The 21066-nt window shown below is 40.3% G+C and overlaps 1 protein-coding gene across 1 annotated transcript in view; it reads right to left on the minus strand.

Moving 5' to 3' along the window:
* Positions 1 to 20326, minus strand: part of PAWR (pro-apoptotic WT1 regulator) — a 152273-nt gene extending 131947 nt beyond the window's left edge. Inside the window, exon 1 of the mRNA XM_043968902.1 lies at positions 19633 to 20326. Within this exon, the coding sequence (XP_043824837.1) occupies positions 19633 to 20280 (648 nt within the window). The 5' untranslated portion in view covers positions 20281 to 20326. The remainder of the gene's footprint in view (positions 1 to 19632) is intronic.
* Between the last annotated feature and the right edge of the window lie 740 nt (positions 20327 to 21066).

Below are 21066 nucleotides of genomic sequence, written 5' to 3' on the forward strand. Positions count from 1 at the left end.
CTTTTCTTAGAAGACAGTATTATTCCCACAAGTGAAAGAAAAAGTTCCATATATTGAAGCATATGCTAGTTGGAGTGACTTCACATCTATAAAGGCATCCTACATTTAAGATGGGACTCATCCCTAGAGGAAATCCATTTGGGATACCGGGGCACAGGTCTGGAGTTCTAGTATTTACATTAAAACGACTATAAATGAAAGGGAAAAGCAACAAAACTCTGGTCAATACATTATTACATCTCCTTCTTTCAGTTAACAACAGAACATCCAACTGTTTTCTAGGAGAATGAACTTTGGGAAGCAATTTGTTTTGATTATTTGTTGGAAAGTATCTCACATTATAACAAAATGTATTCGTCCTTTTTTTAGGAGTTATATTGTGTCCTTTTAGCCTTTCCCATTTGGTCAGAGAATTATATGGAAAGAATCATAACGGGACAAGAGACTCAGGTTTGCTGTTTTCCTGTAGCAGAAGAACCCAAAGGGGGTGGGTAATTGCATCCATGATTGTGTCTTTGAATGTACTAACAGAGTAAGCTCACCCGGTACATGGAAGCCAGATGGTAAAAATGCCCTCAAATCCCTTTATCAATAATTCCGATCATTCACATATAAATAAATAAGTGAATGAATGAATGGATGGAATGCTATGAAATCTAAGATTTATTAAAATCACTCTGGAAAGACCAAATGGATGAAGACTATCTATTGCCCACTTTACAACATTAAACTGGATGGACAATCTATTAAGTTTGCCAATCAGTAGGTTTATCAATTAGTAGGTATATAGCACAAAGTAAATGGACCATGAATTGGGCCCAGAATTAAGTAGGAAAGGGAAATTAGACTGGACTGACTTCAAGAAATTGTAAAATGTCCCCAAGTTTCTCCAAGAAATAAAGGATAAACCTTTTTTTTTTGGGGGGGGGGGGCAATGAGGGTTAAGTGACTTGCCCAGGGTCACACAGCTAGTAAGTGTCAAGTGTCCGAGGCCGAATTTGAACTCAGGTCCTCCTGACTCCAGGGCCAGTGCTTTATCCATTGTGCCACCTAGTTGCCCCAGGATAAACTTTAAAAATAACAGTATTCTACTGGTATTGGGGCTTCAAGATATGGGCCAACAGTTTCCAAATTTTAAAGAATATCACACAGAAATCAGTGGAAGCACATAGTAAGTGTGAGTAGGCCACAATAAATAACCAACAAGGAACTTCTAGCAAAAACAGGAATGATCTCATACAATTGGAAGAAAAGGATGCACTGGTCTACTGGCAAAGTATGTTAGGTAGTTAGGCTGAATCCTCTACCAGTTCCTTAATTATGTCAAGAGAAAATGAAGAACCTTGGGTGGACCCTCAGGAGTAAACTTATGGGAAGACTCGAATGCGTGATCACATTAAAAAAAAAAAAGCATTCTCCTGGACAAAGAAAAACTATGGTGTCCTGAATGATGTTACACAGAGAAGAAATTATAAGTGGTCTCTTACAATATAAGAAATAGGATGCAGAACCACAACATACACCAAAAACTACAACAATAAGACCAAAAGGCAACTAGATTCAGATTAACAGCAATATAAAACCGCAATTCAGGAGAAAAGATGACATTGATATCTATCCTCTTGGTAGGTAGGTGGGAGGACCATGGATACAGGATGTCACAGAAGCTAAGAGAAATGGTGGTTTTCTCTAGTCATTTTACTCCATTATAAGAAGAGGCCATAATGGGAGGTGGGGGTGGGAGGTCAACCTACATTTCCTTTTAAATTCTCCTACTCTGGGCTGGTCCAGCAAAAACAGCCAGAGTTACAGTGTGTATGTGTTTGGGGGGGGGGGGGGAAGGCGGCTCCTCTGAGTCCCCAAAACACCCCCATTATTAATAATTTTCTCGCATCACCAAGTGTTGTTTAAGGAACTACTATGAGCCAGGTACTGGGCTAGGTAGGGTCCTGAGCTACAAAAGTTTCTAGCCTCAAGTACCTTACATTCTCCACAAAGAAATAAAAACAAAATCCATACAAATAGAGAATGCTAATCAGTACAGCCATTTCTGAAAACAATTTGGAATTATGTAAATAAAATTATTAAAATGTCCATACCTTTTGCCACAGAGCTTCCACTACTAGGTTTATACCCCAAGGAGATCATTCATAAGAAAGTCTCCATATATGCTAAAATATTTATAGTGGCACTTTCTCTTTTATTTATTCATTTATTTATTTATTGTTCATTCATTTATTTATTTATTTGGATTATAAAAGGGTATGCAAGGGGGAGCAATGAGAAAACTGTGGAAAGATAAGTTGAAGATAAGAAAAGTTTTAAACGCTAAAGAAAACCACCATATTTGGTTCTAGAGACAACAAGGCAACTCTAAAGCTTCCTGGACAAGGTGAAGGCAATAGTCAGACTTGGGCTTTGGAAGTATCACTTTGGCAGCTGGTGGAGGACAGACTACAGAGGAAAAAGTCTGATACAGGAAGAACGGGAAGGCTACAGTAAGAGGGAGGGCCAGAGGTGATAAGGACCTGAACCAAGGTGGCTGGGGTGGGGGTGGAGAAAAGGGGGTAGATACAAGAGATAGCGTGCTTGCAAATGGAATCTACAAGTCTTGCAATTGATTGGATGTAGAGGGTGGAGACAGGGGTGGGGAAAGAGTCAGGAGACCAGATGATTCCTTGTTTACAAACTTGAGTAACTAAGAAGAATCGGCTGCTCTTAAAAGAAACAAGAGAGGTCAGGAGGGATGCTTTGAAGAGGGCAGATAATAAGTTTGGATTTGGGATATGTTGACTTTGACCTGCCGGTGGGAAATCTAGAGTCCCTTTTTTCAGGTGTGATGAGATAATCAGCACCTAGTTTTATTTTGCAAATATTCTGTATTCAATGTTATCGAAATCATCAGTTGTAGGTGAATTGCAACAGATTTTTTTGTTTCAACAGGCACTGCATGCTGCAATTACCATTCAGCTGTACCTTTCAGACAGTACAGTTGTGTTGTCCCCTATATTGGGGATCTTCTGCCTCTTCCCCTCCGTCCTCGGGAATCCCGGTTCTTGGTAGTGCTCTCCCTGTTTCATCCCTTTCCCACTACAATCACTTTATATTTACTTGGTAAATGCTCATAATTTATTTACTTGTGTACATGTCCTATCCCCTCATCAAAATAAAAACTGGGGCGGGGGGGGGGGGGGGAGATTATTTCCTTTGTCTCCCAAGGAGCTAGCACAGTTCCGTACACATAGCTTAATAATGCTTTATGAAATTAATTTTAGACACAGTAGGTGCTTAATAAATGCTTTATGAAAGTAATTTTAGACAAACAGTACTCTGGCACCCCCAGTAAAAGCAGGGCCTCTAGTGGGTGTCTGCTCTTCCATGGAAGATTCATAGAAAAACACTGAGAAGAACTGACCAGGAAGAGACAAGGAGGGCCTGTCGTCTGCAGTTAATAGGAGAAAAAGAAAGACCAGTATAGCTGCAGATTGTACTTAAGGTACCAAATGTACATTTGGAGGTTACAAAACCTCCCTGATGTCTCATTTAGGGTCACAGCATAAAAAGGCCAAGAATAATTCTTTGTTATAAAGGATGGCTCTCTTAGGGTAGGTAAGGGGAACAACAAATGGGGAAATCTTGGTGATGTAAAAACAAATGATTATCAAAAATCTATTCTTAAAAAAAAAAATAGAGACCACCCTTGGCAGATTCATCCAGCCTCAGTTATTTGCAATATCCATCTCTCAAGAAAAGTTGTCATTCCTCATGCAAATAACAGAAATTAATTTCATGAATTTCAGACTAAGGAATGCATGAAGTTGCAAATCACCTGTAGGAATCAGCTCTCTCAAGTGGCAGAACTGAAGCTCCCCTCATCAATAACTCGGATCCTCTGGCTGCTGTAAAACGAAGTGCTAATTTTATCCAACTGGATGCTTGTTGTTTACTAGAAACGGGTAAGGGGCTTTCCACCACCCTCAGCCCAATTTTTAGTTACTGTCTATGTGTCTATTTTACACTCAGTACCTTCAAGACAAATTAATTTATTTTAACATGGGGTAAAACAATCAAACTGATAAGATATCAGTTCTGACTCCAATGCAAGAGTCAGGGAGTGCTACTAATAGGGACAGTGTAGTCCGTGGGATCATATATCTGAGGATCAGATTTTAGAGTTGGAAAGTACCTTAAAAGGCCACCTGGTCTAACTACCTCATTTTACAGATGAGGACACTGAGGCACACTAAGAGTTATTTGTCCATGATCACACAGCCGGCATTTGTTAGAGGTAGGATTTCAACACAAGTCTAGACACTACACATCAATGGGTCTGGAACTTTTTGGTCTCAGAACTTTATACTCTTAAAAACTAAGGGGGCAGGTAGGTGGTGCAGTGGATAGAGCACCGGCCCTGGATTCAGGAGGATCTGAGTTCAAATATGACCTCAGACACTTGACGTTGCCTCACCAAAAAAAAAAAAAAAAAAGACACAAAAAAACAAAAAAAACCTGAGGACCCCCTGCCAAAAAGCTTTTGTTTATATGGGCTATAACTTACTGATATTTACTGTATTATAAATGAAAATGTCTTAGTATTACTGTAAAAATAGCTTTGACCTCGGAAAAGGTCTCAAGGATCCCATGGGGCAACCAGATGACACTTTGAGAATCCCTGATCAGCTGAAAACCAACTGAAGCCAGGCCAGTTCAATTATTCCCTGGGTAACATCGACCAAAACCCAAGTCTCTCAGTCTCAGTTTCCCCATTTGTAAAATGAAGATAGAGGCAGATCATATGAACTCTAAAGTGTCTTACAGCTCTAAATTCTACAATCCTGTGATGCCAGTCCTTTTATAGTACACACAGACACTAGAAGGACAAACCAAACTGGGCTCATTTGTCAATATAGAAACTTGGGGAAAAGAACAATAATAAAAGAAGAACATGTGCCTTAGTTATAAAGATCTGTTAGGGCTCCATGAGTTACATGTAAATTAATTATCAGGTGATGGTCAGCATAAATGAAGGCTCCCTGATGCACCTGTATAGAATTGCTTGTTGCTCTGCAGTATTAACCGTCCGGGTGAGTGCACCATCAGCTACTATGTAGAAAGGATATAATTCCAACCCCCTTTGGATGATAAATAATCAAAAGGGGTTACTGGCAGTCACTAAGGTTATTATTGTAATGAAGCAAGTACTTAGACAATCAACCAGTATTGGGGTCTACAGTTGTCTACATATGTGTGTGTATAACTAGATACAGATAGAGAGATAAATAGATGATAGAGATACACACATATGCATATATATAAACACACATATGTATATATTATTTGGAGAACTCTGATAAACTAAGCGAGCCTTATTCCATCTCTCTATTTCTATCATTTTTCTCATCTGTGTAATGAGGATACTGATGACCTCTGAGGTTCTTTCTATCTCCAGATCTATGATCTTATGAACTTTCTGAGCCTCAGTTTCCCCATCTATAAAATGATTAAGAAGGTTAGCTTCTTAAATAGTTTCTAAGGTTCCTTCCAGCTTTAGATCTATGATACTATGATTGTTTCTGAGCTTTGGTTTCACGAGTCTGCAAGTCAAAGGGGGTAAGGCTACCTGAGCCTCCTTTCCTCTGTAAATCTATGAATCTTGGCAGTTAGATGCCAGTGGAGAGAACACTGGATCTGTAGTCAGGAAGACTGAGTTCAAATCCCAGCCTCAGCCACATACCAACTGTGTGACCCTAGGCAAGTCATTTAACCTATCTGCCTCTGTTTCCTGATCAGGAAAAAAAAAATTCCAATAAGAGCACCTACCTTAAAGGTTTATAGTGAAAATAAAATGAGAACACACTAAAACTGCACAGGTACAAAGCGCCTTTGTAAGCTCAGAGTTAAATAGATGTTAGCTCATGTTATTATGTTATGAAAAGTGTTGAGAATCTATTGTGCTCTCAGCACTGTAGGGGATGGATATGAAAGTATAAAGGCTTGCTCCTGCCCTAAAAGGCCTGAATCTAACTGAGGAGACAGGTCCGGCTTGTAATAAACCACTAGAAAGCAATAAAAGACAGTGTGTGATTACTTGTTTATTGCCCCTGAAGGATGGTACAAAGTCTAAGAGCCTGCCTGCTGGCTGAGTTTTAAGGCAAAACCACTTGGTGGAGGAGGGTTTGGGGGTTGGAATCATGAATCCAAGTTCAGTTTCAGATATTGGATTTTTTTTAAAAATCAGTTTCCCAGTTTGTTCAAGCTAAGCAAATTCATGAGAGACTGATTTTTAAGACTGTATGTGCTTATTAATTTAAAACAGGAGAAAGAACTGGCCTGAGAAGTAGTCTCACAGGGGTGATTATCAGCACAGGACACTGCCTCATGGTAGATAAAGTCTGCTCAGGAGACCAAAATATCAAAATAAGCAGATTTCTTAGTAAGCTTAGAATTAGAACAAAGGGAATCAGATGTCCTTAAGGGTTATTTCCATTAAGCTCTAGTAGATTAATGAATTAATTTCTGCACTCTAGAAGTTTCTGTTTAAAAAACTGATTTTTCATTGTTGAAAAATCATACCAAAAAAAAAAAGAAAGAAAAAGAAAAAACATACCATCTCTCTCTTCCCTCTTTCTTGGACAGAACTAGGAAATACTGGCTAATTCTAAATCTTCAACCCCCCCCCTCTCCTTTTGGGTGGGGGAGCCTTGGGGCAATGAGGGTTAAGTGACTTGCCCAGGGTCACATAGCTGGTAAGTGCCAAGTGTCTGAGGTCAGACTTGAACTCATATCCTCCTGAATCCAGGGCAGGTGGCTCCGTCCACCGCCCCACCTAGCTGCCCCCCTACCCCCTTTTTTAAAAGTATTTTTTATCAGTAGTAAAACACCTGCAATTTTACTTTCCCTTAACAAACATGTAACAGTTTCCAATATAGTATATAAATAAACTTAGATTACATATTATCAGGAGACTATATTCCTGGTTTTTGGCTTCTGGATGTATTCTGATAACACCAGTACCATCTCTTATAAGGGGTCTCTTATACAGTTGCTGCCTCATCTTATCTCCTGTGTTATTTAAGGAAAATAAGACCCAGAAAGGTAAAAGTCACATAAGTAATAACAATAACTAACATTTATCTAGCATTTTAAAGTTTACAAAGTGCTTTACAAATATCTCCTTGTACCTTCATAACAGCCATGTTACAGATGAGGAAACTGAGACAGATATTGGTTAAGTGACTTGCCCAGGGTCATACAGCTAATGTCTAAGGTAGGATTCAAACTCAGGTCTTCCTGACTCCAGGTCCAATATTCTATCTACTGTACCATTTCACTTTGTAATAAGCATCAGAGAAAAGATCAAAGATTCATAGGTCTAGAGATGGAAGGAAGCTCAGAATACATCTAATCTACCCCAAGGGGTTCAATTATTTGCCCAATATCTCTGAAGAATTGAGGAAAACTGATAACTAAATTTTGCAATATATATATATATATATATATATATATATATATATGTATATATGTATATATATATATATATTGCAAAATTTAGATATATATATATCTGAAGAATTGAGGGAAACTGATAACTAAATTTTGCATTCAATTTGTGAGAACTTAGAAGAGGAAGTGTGGTGTAATGAGAATAAAAGAATGGCCTTGGAGTTAGGACCTAAATTCAAGCATCCCCCCTAAATCACAACCTCTCAGTCCCCCCAGGCAAGTGTCTAACACCATGAGTCATGGACAAGCATCTAGTTTTCTTTTAGTATTAAAATGGAACAAAATATTTCATTATGAAATTTTCTCTAGAGAATACTTCTTAAAGTATTAAAGCAAGGGATAGCTGAATTTTCACCTCTTTTTGGTTATATAACATTTAGAGAATAATCATTGTATGTAGAGTGATAACAGATACCATGGAAGACACTGAGGAAACAGAAGCTTACCAGCTCATTGTGGAGGATTCTGGGAGTAAGAAGACCCAGCTGCTAGTCATGTTTCTGCCACTTACTATTTGACCATCATGCGTTTTTTTTTCCTCTCTGGGTTTCCTCATCTATAAAATATGAACTAAATCTCTAAAGAACTTTTCTAAAACCTTAGAATATTAAAACTGTAGGTTTCTGTGATTCTAACATAGATATGCTTCTCATATTTATCATTTCCCTTCTAGACTTAATTATCTCATGTCTGATCTATTAGTCATCTAAGATCTCTCCTCACTGGGTACTCCATCCTCCTCAGGGCATCTGATTAATAATATTCAAAAGACTCTGCAAGGATCCTCTCTCATTGCCCCCCCCCAAAAAAAACAACTTGCCATGACTCCCCAGGATCCCATCATATAAAACTGAAAATTACTTGGTTTGGCATTCCTGATACTGCAGCATGTATAGCCTTTAACCTAACTATTCCAACTTTTCTCTCATTACTTCCTTAAAGGGTTTTTTCAGCTTCAACCTGGTCAACTCAAGTTATCATTGATCCATCTTTATATGCTTTACTTACATTCTTTTTGTTTGTTTGTTTTGTTTTTTTGTTTTGTTTTGTTAAGTGAGGCAATTGGGGTTAAGTGACTTGCCCAGGGTCACACAGCTAGTAAGTGTGTTAAGTGTCTGAGGCCGGATTTGAACTCAGGTACTCCCGACTTCAGGGCCAGTGCTCTATCCACTGTGCCACCTAGCTGCCCCACTTTACTTACATTCTATACCGTTGCCCTTCCCCTTCCTTCAATTTAGACAAATCTTGGCTCTTCAGTTATTTCATAGGACTTTAGTCCCTTTATCTAGTCCAGGAGAGCTATTTTGCAGATTGAAAAACTGAAACATCTCAGACAGTCAGTCAGAAAGCCTGCCTGTGATACTTTACTGATGTACTTGAGACTCGGGGGGACTTAAAGTCTTGGCCCTCAGTTTCCTCATCTGTACAATGATGATTTGGGATCAAATGTTCTCCAAAGCTCTTTCTGGCTCTCCTTCTACAATCCCAAAGAGGACCAGACCCGGGCTCCGTCTGGTTCTTCAAAATGCATCCTTACCCCCTAAAATCTACATGTTGAGTCTATAAAGTAGGTGATTCAGCTACTGCACAACTACAAACTCAAATATCAATGTCTACATTGTTATCAAGACATAAATTGAACAAAATTGCCAAAGTGCTATCAAGCAACAACCTGAAAATGAGACATAGGTAGTTGAATTGTTACTAATTATACCTTCAAGATGGATTATAAACAAACAAAAGATAATGTGACCCATAAACTTATCTTAATACTTGGGAACTTCAAAGGACTACCTTGGAATACTTTTGAGTCACCAAGTTTCTAGTCTTTCTAAATCTTTGTTTCTGCTATTTGGTTCCAAGGCAGAATGGTAAGGAGGGAGTTTTAGTAATAGATCCAGAGATGGTTATGATCTAAAAACATAAGGGATCAATAAAAAGGTTTTATTGTTGTTGTTGTTTTTTGGTTTTGGTGAGGCAATTGGGGTTAAGTGACTTGCCCAGGGTCACAAAGCTAGTGTTGTTGGGGTTTTTTAAGTAAGTCCCTCAAAGACACTTATTGAAAGCCTCGAAAATGTGTGGTCTTCTCAGTTCTCCTCTTCCTATACTATTTGTAATATAGGGATATCCTTTCCACTCAGGTCAAAGGATCAAAATCACTTTGAGTGGCCTGAGGAAAAGAACTGAAAAGGGAAAGGAAAATAAATGGCCATCACCTAGGGTGAAATGGCTTGATAGCATGCACAAGACATTCTATCAAGCCCAAGAGTGAATTCTTTTTCTCGGTTGTCCTGAAAGTGGCATAAAGGGGAACTGATGCCCACTTGTGTCATGTGCCATGGTGTCTTCTTTCCCAATATCTACTAATGGCCACAGAAATCAGAGCTTAAACATTCACCAATATGAACAGAAGCCATACTGCATTTCTCAACAGTTCAATATACTGGAACAGTTTATATCAGAAGTTCCAAGAAGGTGATGAGGGTAGAGGGATGGGGGGGGGGGGAGTTACTTTCTAATAAGTTTTTTCCTTATTTAAAGTAACTTCAAATTGTTGTTAAGTACAAAGCATAGGTAACTAGCACAAAATAAACTTCATGAGGGTAAAGGCTGTTGTGTGTGTGTGTGTGTGTGTGTGTGTGTGTGTGTGTGTATTTAGCTCCTATGTGTACAAGGCATGGTATTAGAAATATATGTCAATATAAATATATACTTCTAATATATATCATTATATATACTTCTAATATACATATCATTATATATACTTCTAATATATATCATTATATACACATACATATATACATACACACACACACAACTTCTAATACCATGACTTGCACACAGAAGCTAAATAAACGCTTGATGAACTGAAATTTAAATGACAGCTTTCCCAAAGTTAGCATTTCCTAAAGCTTAATTTATGTAAAACGGAAATGCTCAAAATATTTGTGTTCACCCAATATTGAAGGTACTGAAACAAAAGCAAGAAGGAAGGAAACAAGCATTTAATAAGTATCTACTATGGGCCTGGCACTGTGCTAAGTGCTTTACAAACATTATCTCATTTGATCCTTATAACAATCATGGGAGGTAGGCACTACTATTATCTTGTTTTACAGTTAAAGAAACTAAGGCTGAAAGAGGTTTAGTGACTTGTCCAAAGTCATATAGCTAGTAAGTGTCTGAGGCCTGATTTGAACTCAGGTCTGCCTAACTCCAGGCCTCGGGCTCTATCTACTGAGCCATTTCACTGTGACTAGATCAGAAGACCACTTGCCCACCTTGTTGTACTTGGGATTTGGGTGAAGGTTTAGTTTCTATACTAAATGGGACTTGGATGTCCCTTCCAAGTCTGAAATTCCATTATTCTGTCCTTGGGAAAGAGTTCACTGAATCATAGATTAAAGCTAGAAGTCCATGTGGTCCAACTCATTTTACAGATGATGAAACCAATTCCTGTTAAGTGACAGGCCCAAAGTCATACAGAATATGAGGTCCATTGACGCCAAAGTCAAGGCTTTTTCCAACTATCATTTTACTGACATTACAATTGTTATTCTGACTAAAAATAAATTCTTAAAATATATACCAACAAATCAATTTTAAGACCACAGGAAGACCAACATTTGATCAATGGGGCTTTTTCCCTTTCAGTTTCTTTAAGGATTACTAACTCTCCCCTTTGGAAATGAGGTCATTTGGGTCTTTGGTGTTTGGTTTTCTTCCCAAGAAAACAAACCAGTAAATCATTTAAGTGCTCTAGTAAAAATATGCAAAATGGTCTGTTTAGAGGAATGGTAGCTACGAGGATGGGGCACTAAGGTCAGGAAAATGACCCCTACGAGTCTAACACTGAAATCAACAATGGGGGTGGGGAAGGGAGGGAAAGGGTAAAGATGACAATACCATTACATAACTGCTTGGCCACTCCCAGGGTCCTTTCTAGACAACTGGCCATTCAAAACTCTAAGTAGCATGTGACAAGCTTGCTTATATACCCCTCTCTCCTCTGAAAAGGAGATTCCCATAAAGAATACCTTGGGCAAGACCCTCAAAGAAGGCTGCATTTCATCCATCAAAGGAGAATGACTAAGTTAGAACTGCCGAAGTTCCTAGGCACCATTTGTAAAAATAGCCCAGCCTGTAAATAACTATTTACAAACTGCCTGCCCAACTGCAGATTCCAAACAACGCCAATTAAATATTGGCAGATGTGATTCACATTTATGATAAAAGAGAGAAGAGATGGGGCAAAGTGAAAAATCTCCAACTTTTGTTTTTACAATAATACCAAACTTCCTTCCCCCAAAAAATCCTTTAGCATGTAGCATCAATCTATTTCCTGGTCCACCTTAGGCCCACTGCTAATAAGCAGTGTAATACCTCCAAGATAAGGTAGAGAAAGTATAGTATGATTAATCCAATGAAGGAATACAATCTATCTGATCAACAGTGCCTATGCCTCACCTTGGTGAATTTATCCCAATGCCCCAACCAATCCTTAGTTTTTCTCTTCTTAATTCTGGTAACGTTGTAGCTGTAAGTTTCACTGTCTATTACCAGGAAAATAACCTGTGTTCTCTTGGCACTTTGTACCATTACTTTATGTAATCTATATATACTTTTATGGGAAAAGGCACTAAGGCAACCCATTGAAAATGAACCTACAACATCAAAAGAAAAAACTGAGGGAACTTGAGGCTGATTTCACTCTTGTAGCACAATAACCTTAGTGTCTGGATCCTAACTGTCCTGTTCACAGGTCCAATTTTCTCCAGCTCTGAGTCATTAATAGTTTCTCTCCTGACTCATCACAAAGAAAGGTAGACAGTCTGGAAAATAATGACCATACCCAAAGGTGCTGTGGGTGTTTTTTTCTTAATCTATTTGAATTTATAGGGCCTACCTAAAGTAGTACTGATGCTATAACTGCCTGAGAAATATCAACTGAATTATTACCATCTCTAAGTACTTTGGGGCAACTAGGTGGCACAGTAGCTGGGTTGGGAAGTCAAGAAACTCTTCCTGAGTTCAAATCTGGCCTCAGCTACTTACCAGCAAAGTGAGCCTCAGCAAGTCACTTATCCCTGCTTGCCTCAGTTTCCTCAACTGTGAAATGAACTGGAAAAGGAAAAGGCAATCCACTCCAGCATCTTTGCCAAGAGAACCCTAAATAGGGTCATGAAGAGTCGGACATGACTGAATGACATAATTTACCATATCAGAAATTAAAAGTAGTAAGTTTTTACCATTATGTATTTAGTAATTCAATTAAAAATAAACTCATGACATATTACCATAAATAACATTTTTATGAAAAAATAACTTTTTTTAAAGTAAGTGAGAAGAATGGCATTGTTTTACACGTTTTTGCTAATCTCTAATGTCTGGCTTTGGACTCTCATCTGCTTCTGCATTCAATCAGTTGCAATATGTTGATTTGGTTGAAATATCCAAAGAAAATTCGCCCTCTCATAGATATGTGGCTGGAAAAGGGAGGAGAATTTGAATAGGAAAAGAAAATCTTAGAATTATTATGAAAATAACTTTGACCTCAAAGACCCATGAAAGGATATTGGAGACCTTCAGGGGTTCAAGGATCATACTTTGAAAACCGAAGCTCTCAGGAACTCCCAAGTGAGGAAATTCCCTTCTATACAATTATAATCTTAAAAAGTTGTTTGGCACACTGATAGATCAATCACCTTGCTCAGGTGTCACACAGCCAGCATATGTGTGGACTCAACCACTAAGCCAAGCTGTCTAGATATGATTTGGTCTGTAGTCTAATTTATTAATTACTGCTCCATTCTCTAGCTTCACTGTTCTTTTCTTTTTTTCTCATACAGCTGTTTACAATCAATAAACAAGTATTTATTAAACAACTGCAGGGTGGGAAGGACTGTGTTAGGCCCTGGGAATACAAAGAATGTACCAAGTACTAAATAAAAAGAATCAAACTATCCCTGCCCACCAAAGAGCTTACCTTCTAATGGTATGGAGATAACAAAGACATATATAAAATAATAATAATCATTACATATTGCTTGCCTTCTCAAGGAGGTTGGGGAGGGTCAGGAGAGAGGGAAAAGATTTGGAACTCAATCTCTTGAAAAAGATGAATGTTAAATTTTTAAAATGTAATTGGGAAATATTTAACAAAATCAATAAAGTAAGGAAAATTAAAAGAAATTTTTTAATTTAAAAAAATTAAGGAAAAAATCAAACTATATGCATAAAGTTAATAAATACAAATATATACATAATGGTCATAAACTAGAGAGTCTCTGAAGAAGGGTACTAACAGCAGCAGGGGGTGAGGGGAGTCATGAAAGGCTTCATGCTGAAGATAATCCCCAAGCTACATCTTAAAGAGAGGGATTCTAAGGAGGCAAAAGGTGAAGGTAGGAGTGCATTCCAGAAGTGGGGAGGAGGGGGATGGCGAATACAAAGGCACAGAAACAGAAAGCAGAATGTACTCTGTGAGAAAAAGACAGAAAGCCAGGGAATCTTGGCTGGATCACGAGGTGGGGAATATAATGTCCAACAAAGCTGGAAGGCTAGGTTGAGGCCAGCCTGTAAAGAACCTTAAAAGCCAAACATGGGAGTTTATTTTTCATTTAGACAATAGTAAGAAGCCACTAGAATTGGCTGAAGAGGGGAGACAAATGGGGATATCTCTGCTTTCAGGAAAATTATTTTGACAGAAGAATGTAAGATGGAAGAGAAGTGGGGAGACTCAAGATGAGGCCAATTAGGAAACTTACAAGAAATCAGGGTTAAAATGATGAAGACCTGACCTAAGGTGGTCAGTGTGAGAGTGAGAAAAGAGGATGCTGTGATGGTAGAAATGACAAGCTTTAGCAACCAACTGGATATGTAGGGGAGAATATGATTTTAAACATTAGAGTTTAAGATATTTCTTGGCCATCCAGTTTGAAATAACCAGGAGACAATTAAGACTAGAGTGAGATGGGAGCTCTGGGAAGAAACTGGAGCTGGATATATAGATTTAGATCTCGGGACCATCTGTAAAGAGATAATAGTTAAATCAAGGGAGCTGTTATGGTTACAGAGAGAACACAGAGAAGATCCAAGCCAGAACTTTGGGGAACCCTCCCAACAATTAAGAAGAGCATGATGGGGAAAGCAAAGTTGACAGGGAAAGAAGAGTCAGAAAAGAAGGAAATGGAGAAGAGGGGAATGTCATCAAAACCCAGAGAGGAGAGTGGATCTAGGAAGAGGTGAACAATAATGTCAAATGGAACAGAAGGGTGAAAAGGGATTAGGACTGAGAAAATTTGACAAAATAAGAGATTACGGGGAAAGCAAGTCCAATTAAGCGATGGGGTCCAAAGACACTGCAAAGGGTTGGAGACTGAGATGGAAGGAAATAGAGATGATGAGTTCAGACAACTTTTTCCAAGGTGTTTAGTTGAAAAAGAGAGGAGAAATAGAGAATGATGGGTTGAAGGGATGATAGGGTCTAGTGAAGGTTTTTTAAAGATGGGGGGATACAGGAATGTTTGAAGATGCTCTGAAGGAACCAGTTGATGGAAAGACTGAAGATTCCAGATATCTGGGGAGGAAGGCGGTAGAGGCTGATTAAGGATGAAATCTGTCAATGAAGATGGGAGAGGATGGGATCAAGTAGGCATTAATAAGAAGGGCATACCTTTTTGTTAAAATTGACAGAAAAGAGGAGTTGATTTTAAGGGGTCTTGCGGTAAGAATAAGAAAAGAAAGAGCTCACATCAAATGTTATTTTTTTTTTCAGTTAGAGTAAGAAGCAAGGGTTCTTAGGTGAGAGAGGAGGGAGGTGGAGGTAAAAGAATGTCTGGAATAGACCATGTGGGCAGTGATATAGAAAACTATCTAAGTTGATCTATACCCCAAAGATTACTTCTGATCAAAATCTTAAGAGTCAAAAGGAAGCAGCTTTGAAACTAAAAAGATGCCAAGATAGCAAGGAAGTCTAATCTATTTCTCTTCATACCTGGGAGCTGGCTTTACCTTCTCTACAAGTAGCCTCAGAGTCAGGAAGACTGGGTTCTAGTCTCTCTGTTCTACCATGATCAATTTGACACTGGATAAGTCACACATCTCTTTGGAATTCAGTACCCTCATGTAGAAAATGAATTCAATTCAATGACCTCTAAAACTGACTTTAAACTCTAAGGACCAAAGTTTTAGAACCCTCCAGAGTCTGTAATATAATTGTGAAAAGAAGTAATGTTACAGGTTACATGATTACGTCAAGAACCAGTTCAAATACCAGCTTTCCACTTAATATCGGTGACACTAGGCAAACAAAAAACTCATTGGCCCTCAGTTTCCTTATCTGCAAAATAAGGGGGATGGGTGTCTTTCTCCTTTTAAAACTAAGATTCCATTGAACTTGTCTTTCTCCTCTTCTGATGCCTAACATGGTAACAGCTGTATTTCAAATAGCTACTAAGCAGTTTGCCTGGGGTTTGTTTTTTTTAAGTCCTTTTTTCTTTCAAACATAAAAAAGCCTTTCTCCATAAATCCCTTGCAGCCCAATATAATCTCTCCCACCTCATAACTCACAGCATATACAGGGTTTCTATCACTCATTTGGCAAAATAATATGTACTACGCTGTGACACTTCTTTGTATTAGTATCCAGCTTTTTCCTAAGTTTATTCATTGTCTACTACCTCCTACAACCCCAAAAGTTAGGACCCTAGAGAAGTCCACTGTTCCTTACAGTTCTCTCACCTAAATCACTTGGCTTCCAAAACCCTGCACAGTATAGGGAATGGGAGGAAGTGATTAAAGAATGATTTAATAAGGAAGCATTAACAACAGTTCAATATTGTTCATGTGTAAATGGGAAGAAGGGGGAGACCCAAAAGACATGTAGATTATCTCTCTAGGCCAATTCCAGAAAAAAAAAGGAAGGAGGGGGGCAGCTATGTGGCACAGTGGATAGAGTACCAGCCCTGGATTCAGGAAGACCTGCGTTCAAATCCAGCCTCGGACACTTAACACTTACTAGCTATGTGACCCTGGGCAAGTCACTTAACCCCAACTGCCTCACCAAAATAAATAAATAAATAAATAAATTGAATGTTAAGAAGGAAGGAGGGAAAGAGGGAAGGAAGGAAGAATGGAAGGAAGGAAGGAGAGAAGAAAGGAAGGAAAGAAAATGAGATAAAGAAATCTAGTGGTTTTTGGCGGGGAGTGGGAAGAGACTAGATCTGTGATTCATTGGTATAGGAAACTCCCAGTAGGAAAAGTCCTTCCAGCAAAGCACAGCAGCTCTGAAACTCCAGTCTAGAGTTGCCTGGGGGCATAAAGAGACTAAGTGACTTTGGTCACACAACCAGGACATGTACCCAAGTCTTCTTGACTCTTCAGGCAGCTTCTTATTACCTACAACCCAATGCCTCTTTCCAGGGTACATCCCTACATATATACATAAGCATACATACACACACACTCAAGAGCACACCTCATTCATAAACAAGTTGGAAGGTGGTGATTTATAACATTATTAAAAAAACAGATTAACAACAAAAAGGGTAGTCTTCCATCCTACAGACCTTTGTCTTAATAATCACCAGGTAATATTACTTTCTGATTCATCAGTTTGACATGTTTTCCCCATAATAGGTGCTTAATAGACGTTTGCTCAATTAATTATCTTCATTTGCCTTCAACCTTACAGTTGTATTCAGATATTTGATAGTAGAAGGAATTTCTAGTAGTAGACAGAAGGCTTCATCATAACGTGTCACCAAACGGGCCCAAACTACTTGCTGATTTAGTCAAGCACTCATACGTAAGAAGTTGGTCTTCGCCTGATACATAACAAAGTCTATTTTTGAATCTTAACATAAGTAACTGATTTTTCAGATTTATAAAGTTTCAACTTCAAAGTCAAGGTATGGGCACAGACATTTTAGTGCCTAGAGAACAAAACTCAAGAAACTCTTTACAAGTCCAATGGAATCCTCATTACTAAAAGGTAACAAGGCAGACCTCTCTAATGAAGAAAGGCAACACATCTTCCAAGAGCAACAACCCAATTCTATCCAAATACTCAGGCTCCTATTTTTGAACTCTCAATGATTTAACAGGAGGGGGGGAAAAAAAAAGTTATTTCTAAAAAGCCAATCACTACAGATCTTGGGAGTGCTCAAGCCCTGAGCTTGCAAATTAGATACTGTTAAAAAAACATTAGTGTTGGAGTTGCTGGACCATACTATATGTAAAAGACAGGGCCCATGGTTACCACTGAAAGAAGGCAGGCTTCAATTCCTTCTTCAATAAAACAGGATCAAATTCCACAGACAAAAATGGTACCCTGGGTTGTTTGTTTTTGGAGGAAGATTAAATTTGGGAGTTAGCAACACCCAAACGGAAAACATTCCACAGCATTTAGACTCAACTGGACTTGGGAGTCATCTACATTCCCAGCACTACATTCTCCAGCTAAGGGCATGGGTATTAACAAAAGATGTTTCTCAAGATCTCACGTGATACACCCTATTGATTTCCCCCACTAAACATTGCTCTTCATCTAAAAAGAATGGTGCTTGAGGAAATTATTTCAGAAGAAACAAAACAAAACAAAAAAATGTTAATATTAGCCAAGATACAGTAGTTTGGCTCAACTTTCAGAAAGATGAAGTCTGAAAAAGAAGCAGGCCATTTTCATTTGAATCATCAACTAACTCTCCTTTTTAAAAATAAAGTTGAGGAATGTAGTTTTCCTCAAGCCTTTTGTCTTCAGTTTCCCAACAATCTTTATATTTTTAACTCAAAAAAAAAAAACTCTCTAGAAATTTGATTACCATTCTTATGAATTCCTTTTAAAGTAATTTAATGAATACCAGATCTTTTTGTGCAAGTAGCAAACCACAGAGGACAGTTTTGTTGACTGATAAAAATATCTTTCTCCCTCTTAAATACACAGAGAACTGCTGCATTTTTCTACTTCAGGAATTCCTGTGAGATTCAAAACTGAGACCTACACCTTCATTTACCACAAATGGTATGAACAAAGTGCAATTTTAAAAGACACTAAATCCTTAACATAGCTTTTTATTTATCAAAGTTAAATGAACAAAATGCCATAAAGGGGCAGGAATAAACAATGGAAAGTATGATCAAAGAGATAATGATAGAAGATGAAATTCATAAGGGTGAATTAAAAACCCAACAAGTTTAAATTCACCCCTGGTCCCAAAAGGGAGAGGACCAAGGGTGGAGAATGGTGACAAATACCATATAAAACTTTTTCTCCCCCTTCTCCAATAGGAAGGTGCCTGATGTTTCCTGTGTGTCTGAATTGTCCCTGAAAATTATTTGGGAAGAAAATAAAACACAACCTTCAAATATTTGCCCTGAAACCACCATGAAGATTTTCCAGGGTAGTCAGTCACACTTTTTTAATTACTGTATTTAAAAAGGCACCTTCTTAGTTAACAAAACCTGAGTGCTGCAGTTTTATTAATATCTAAAACATTTTATTCTAAAGGGGGAGGGAGGAATGTGTAATGTGTGTGTGCACCAACTCAAGAGAAGGCACATCTATAATAAGTTTGTAAAAGATGGGGCAGTTGAACCACCCCCTTCCTCTGACTTCAAAGCAAAATGATTGTCTTCGATTCTACTCAAGTCACAGATATGCTTACAGATGGCCTTAGACAGGGATTGGGGAGGAGGGAGGGGAAAGACAGAGACTAGAAAAATCCAAACAAAACTTCAAAAACTTCTCTCGACAGCAGCAGGCAAAACAGCCAAGCCAAAGCAGGGAAAGAGCTTTGGTTTCTAGCAACGTGCAGAAAGATCCTGGGTCGGACAGATTATCTAGTGAATGCCCCCCAAACACGTGTTTCAAAGTTTCTGAAAACTTAAAACAATTCAGAGAGGCCATTTACTCCCGGGTGAACCCTACCCCCTCGCTCCCCAATCCTTCGATCCTCACCGACGACGAAGGTGGAGAGGAGGGAAAGGGGAGGAAAAAGGAACAAAACGTTGGGCTCGAGAGCTCCCAAGAGGGAGGGAGGAAAGAAGATAGAGGGAGGGAGGGAGGGAGTGAAGGAGCCCGCTGAAACCTGAGGAAGCCGGGGACGCTTCCTTTTCACCCTGGCTCACCTCTGCAGCCGGAATATTCACGACTCCAGTGGATCGCCTCTTCTCCCGAAGCTTCCTCTTCTCGATCTGCCCCTTGCCTTTCCTGGCACTGGGGCCCGTGCTCTTCCCTTTCTCTTTGGCACTGTCCCGGTCCTCCCTGTCGCCCAAGGCGGACTGTACCCCGGCATCTGAGGTGGTTCGGGTCCCCGATGGGGTGCCCTGGGACGAGGAGGGTGCCGCCGGAGCGACCCCAGCACTTGAAGTGCTGGGAAGCTCTTCCTCGGGTTTCCGGGAGTCCGGGGGGGCTCGGGCCGCGGCCGAGCCAGAAGTGGAGGTGAGGGTGTAATTGACGCCCCCGGGGGCGGGGGCAGCAGGTGCCAGCGCGCTGGGGGGGTGGTTGTTGTTGAGCTCGTTGGCCAGTGTGGCAGACGAAGGGGAGGAGGTGGGAGCCCCCAGCCCTCCAGCTGGGAGCTTGCCGACCCCGTCGCTACCCACTCCTCCTACTCCCCCCATGACTACAGGGGCAATAATCAGGCCCTGGGGATTTTGCTTGGCTCGCATCTTCTCCCTCTTTGCCTTCCATTCCTCCAGGAAGTCCGTGGTGGTGGCACTGGTGCCGCCGCCGCCACTGCTGCCGCTGCCGCTGGTCCGGTAGCCACCAGTCGCCATATTCCCAGAGGGGACGGGTGAGCCCCTCTCCCCCCAGAGCCCACCCCCAGTCCCCCTCACTGCACCTCCTCCTCTTTTTTCTCCTCCTCCTCCTAGTCCCAGCAGCGGCACTCCCCTCCTTCCCGCGGTAGTGGCTCAGAGCGCCAACCAGGTCCGGGGAGAACTAGAGGGGACGACCCCCAGGCGGGGGCGACCGCGACACTCCCCCTGCAGGAAGAAACACAAAAGGAGAGGGGGCGAGAAGGGGGGGCAAGAGGTGAGAAAGGGAGAGCCGGGCCCCTAACACTTCCCCGCCCTCTAAGCACACTCCTCCTCCCCATCCTGGCACACGCCAGTCCCACGGCTGACCACTGGGGCTAGCTCCCCCCCACACACACACCCCAGAGGGGATAACCACCCCATCTCCAAATACAAGTTCGAGCCCCTCTCTACCTCCCACCACTTTCAGCGATCATATGGGGCGCGTTCTGAAAAATGGGGAGGGGACGTACTCTAGAGGGCGTCATAATTAACTTACTAAGATTTTACGGGGAGTTGGACCTGAGGAATGGGGGTTGGGGGGGGGGATTAGCTTAGCCTTTCCCTCCCGATGTGCTCAACCCCTAGTCTGCCCCCAAGCCCGGGGCTATTTCACCTCCACTCAAATCTGCAAACTCGCTGGAGGAGAGAGGTGAGTGGGGAGAAGAAATAGACCTCCACCTGCCAACCGACCACACTTCCCTCCCCTGCCGAAACCCCCCCAAAAGTAAATAAATAATACCCTACCGAGGGTACCTCCCACCCCAG

This window comes from Dromiciops gliroides, chromosome 5 (assembly GCF_019393635.1).
Source record: "Dromiciops gliroides isolate mDroGli1 chromosome 5, mDroGli1.pri, whole genome shotgun sequence".
NCBI classification, from domain to species: domain Eukaryota; kingdom Metazoa; phylum Chordata; class Mammalia; order Microbiotheria; family Microbiotheriidae; genus Dromiciops; species Dromiciops gliroides.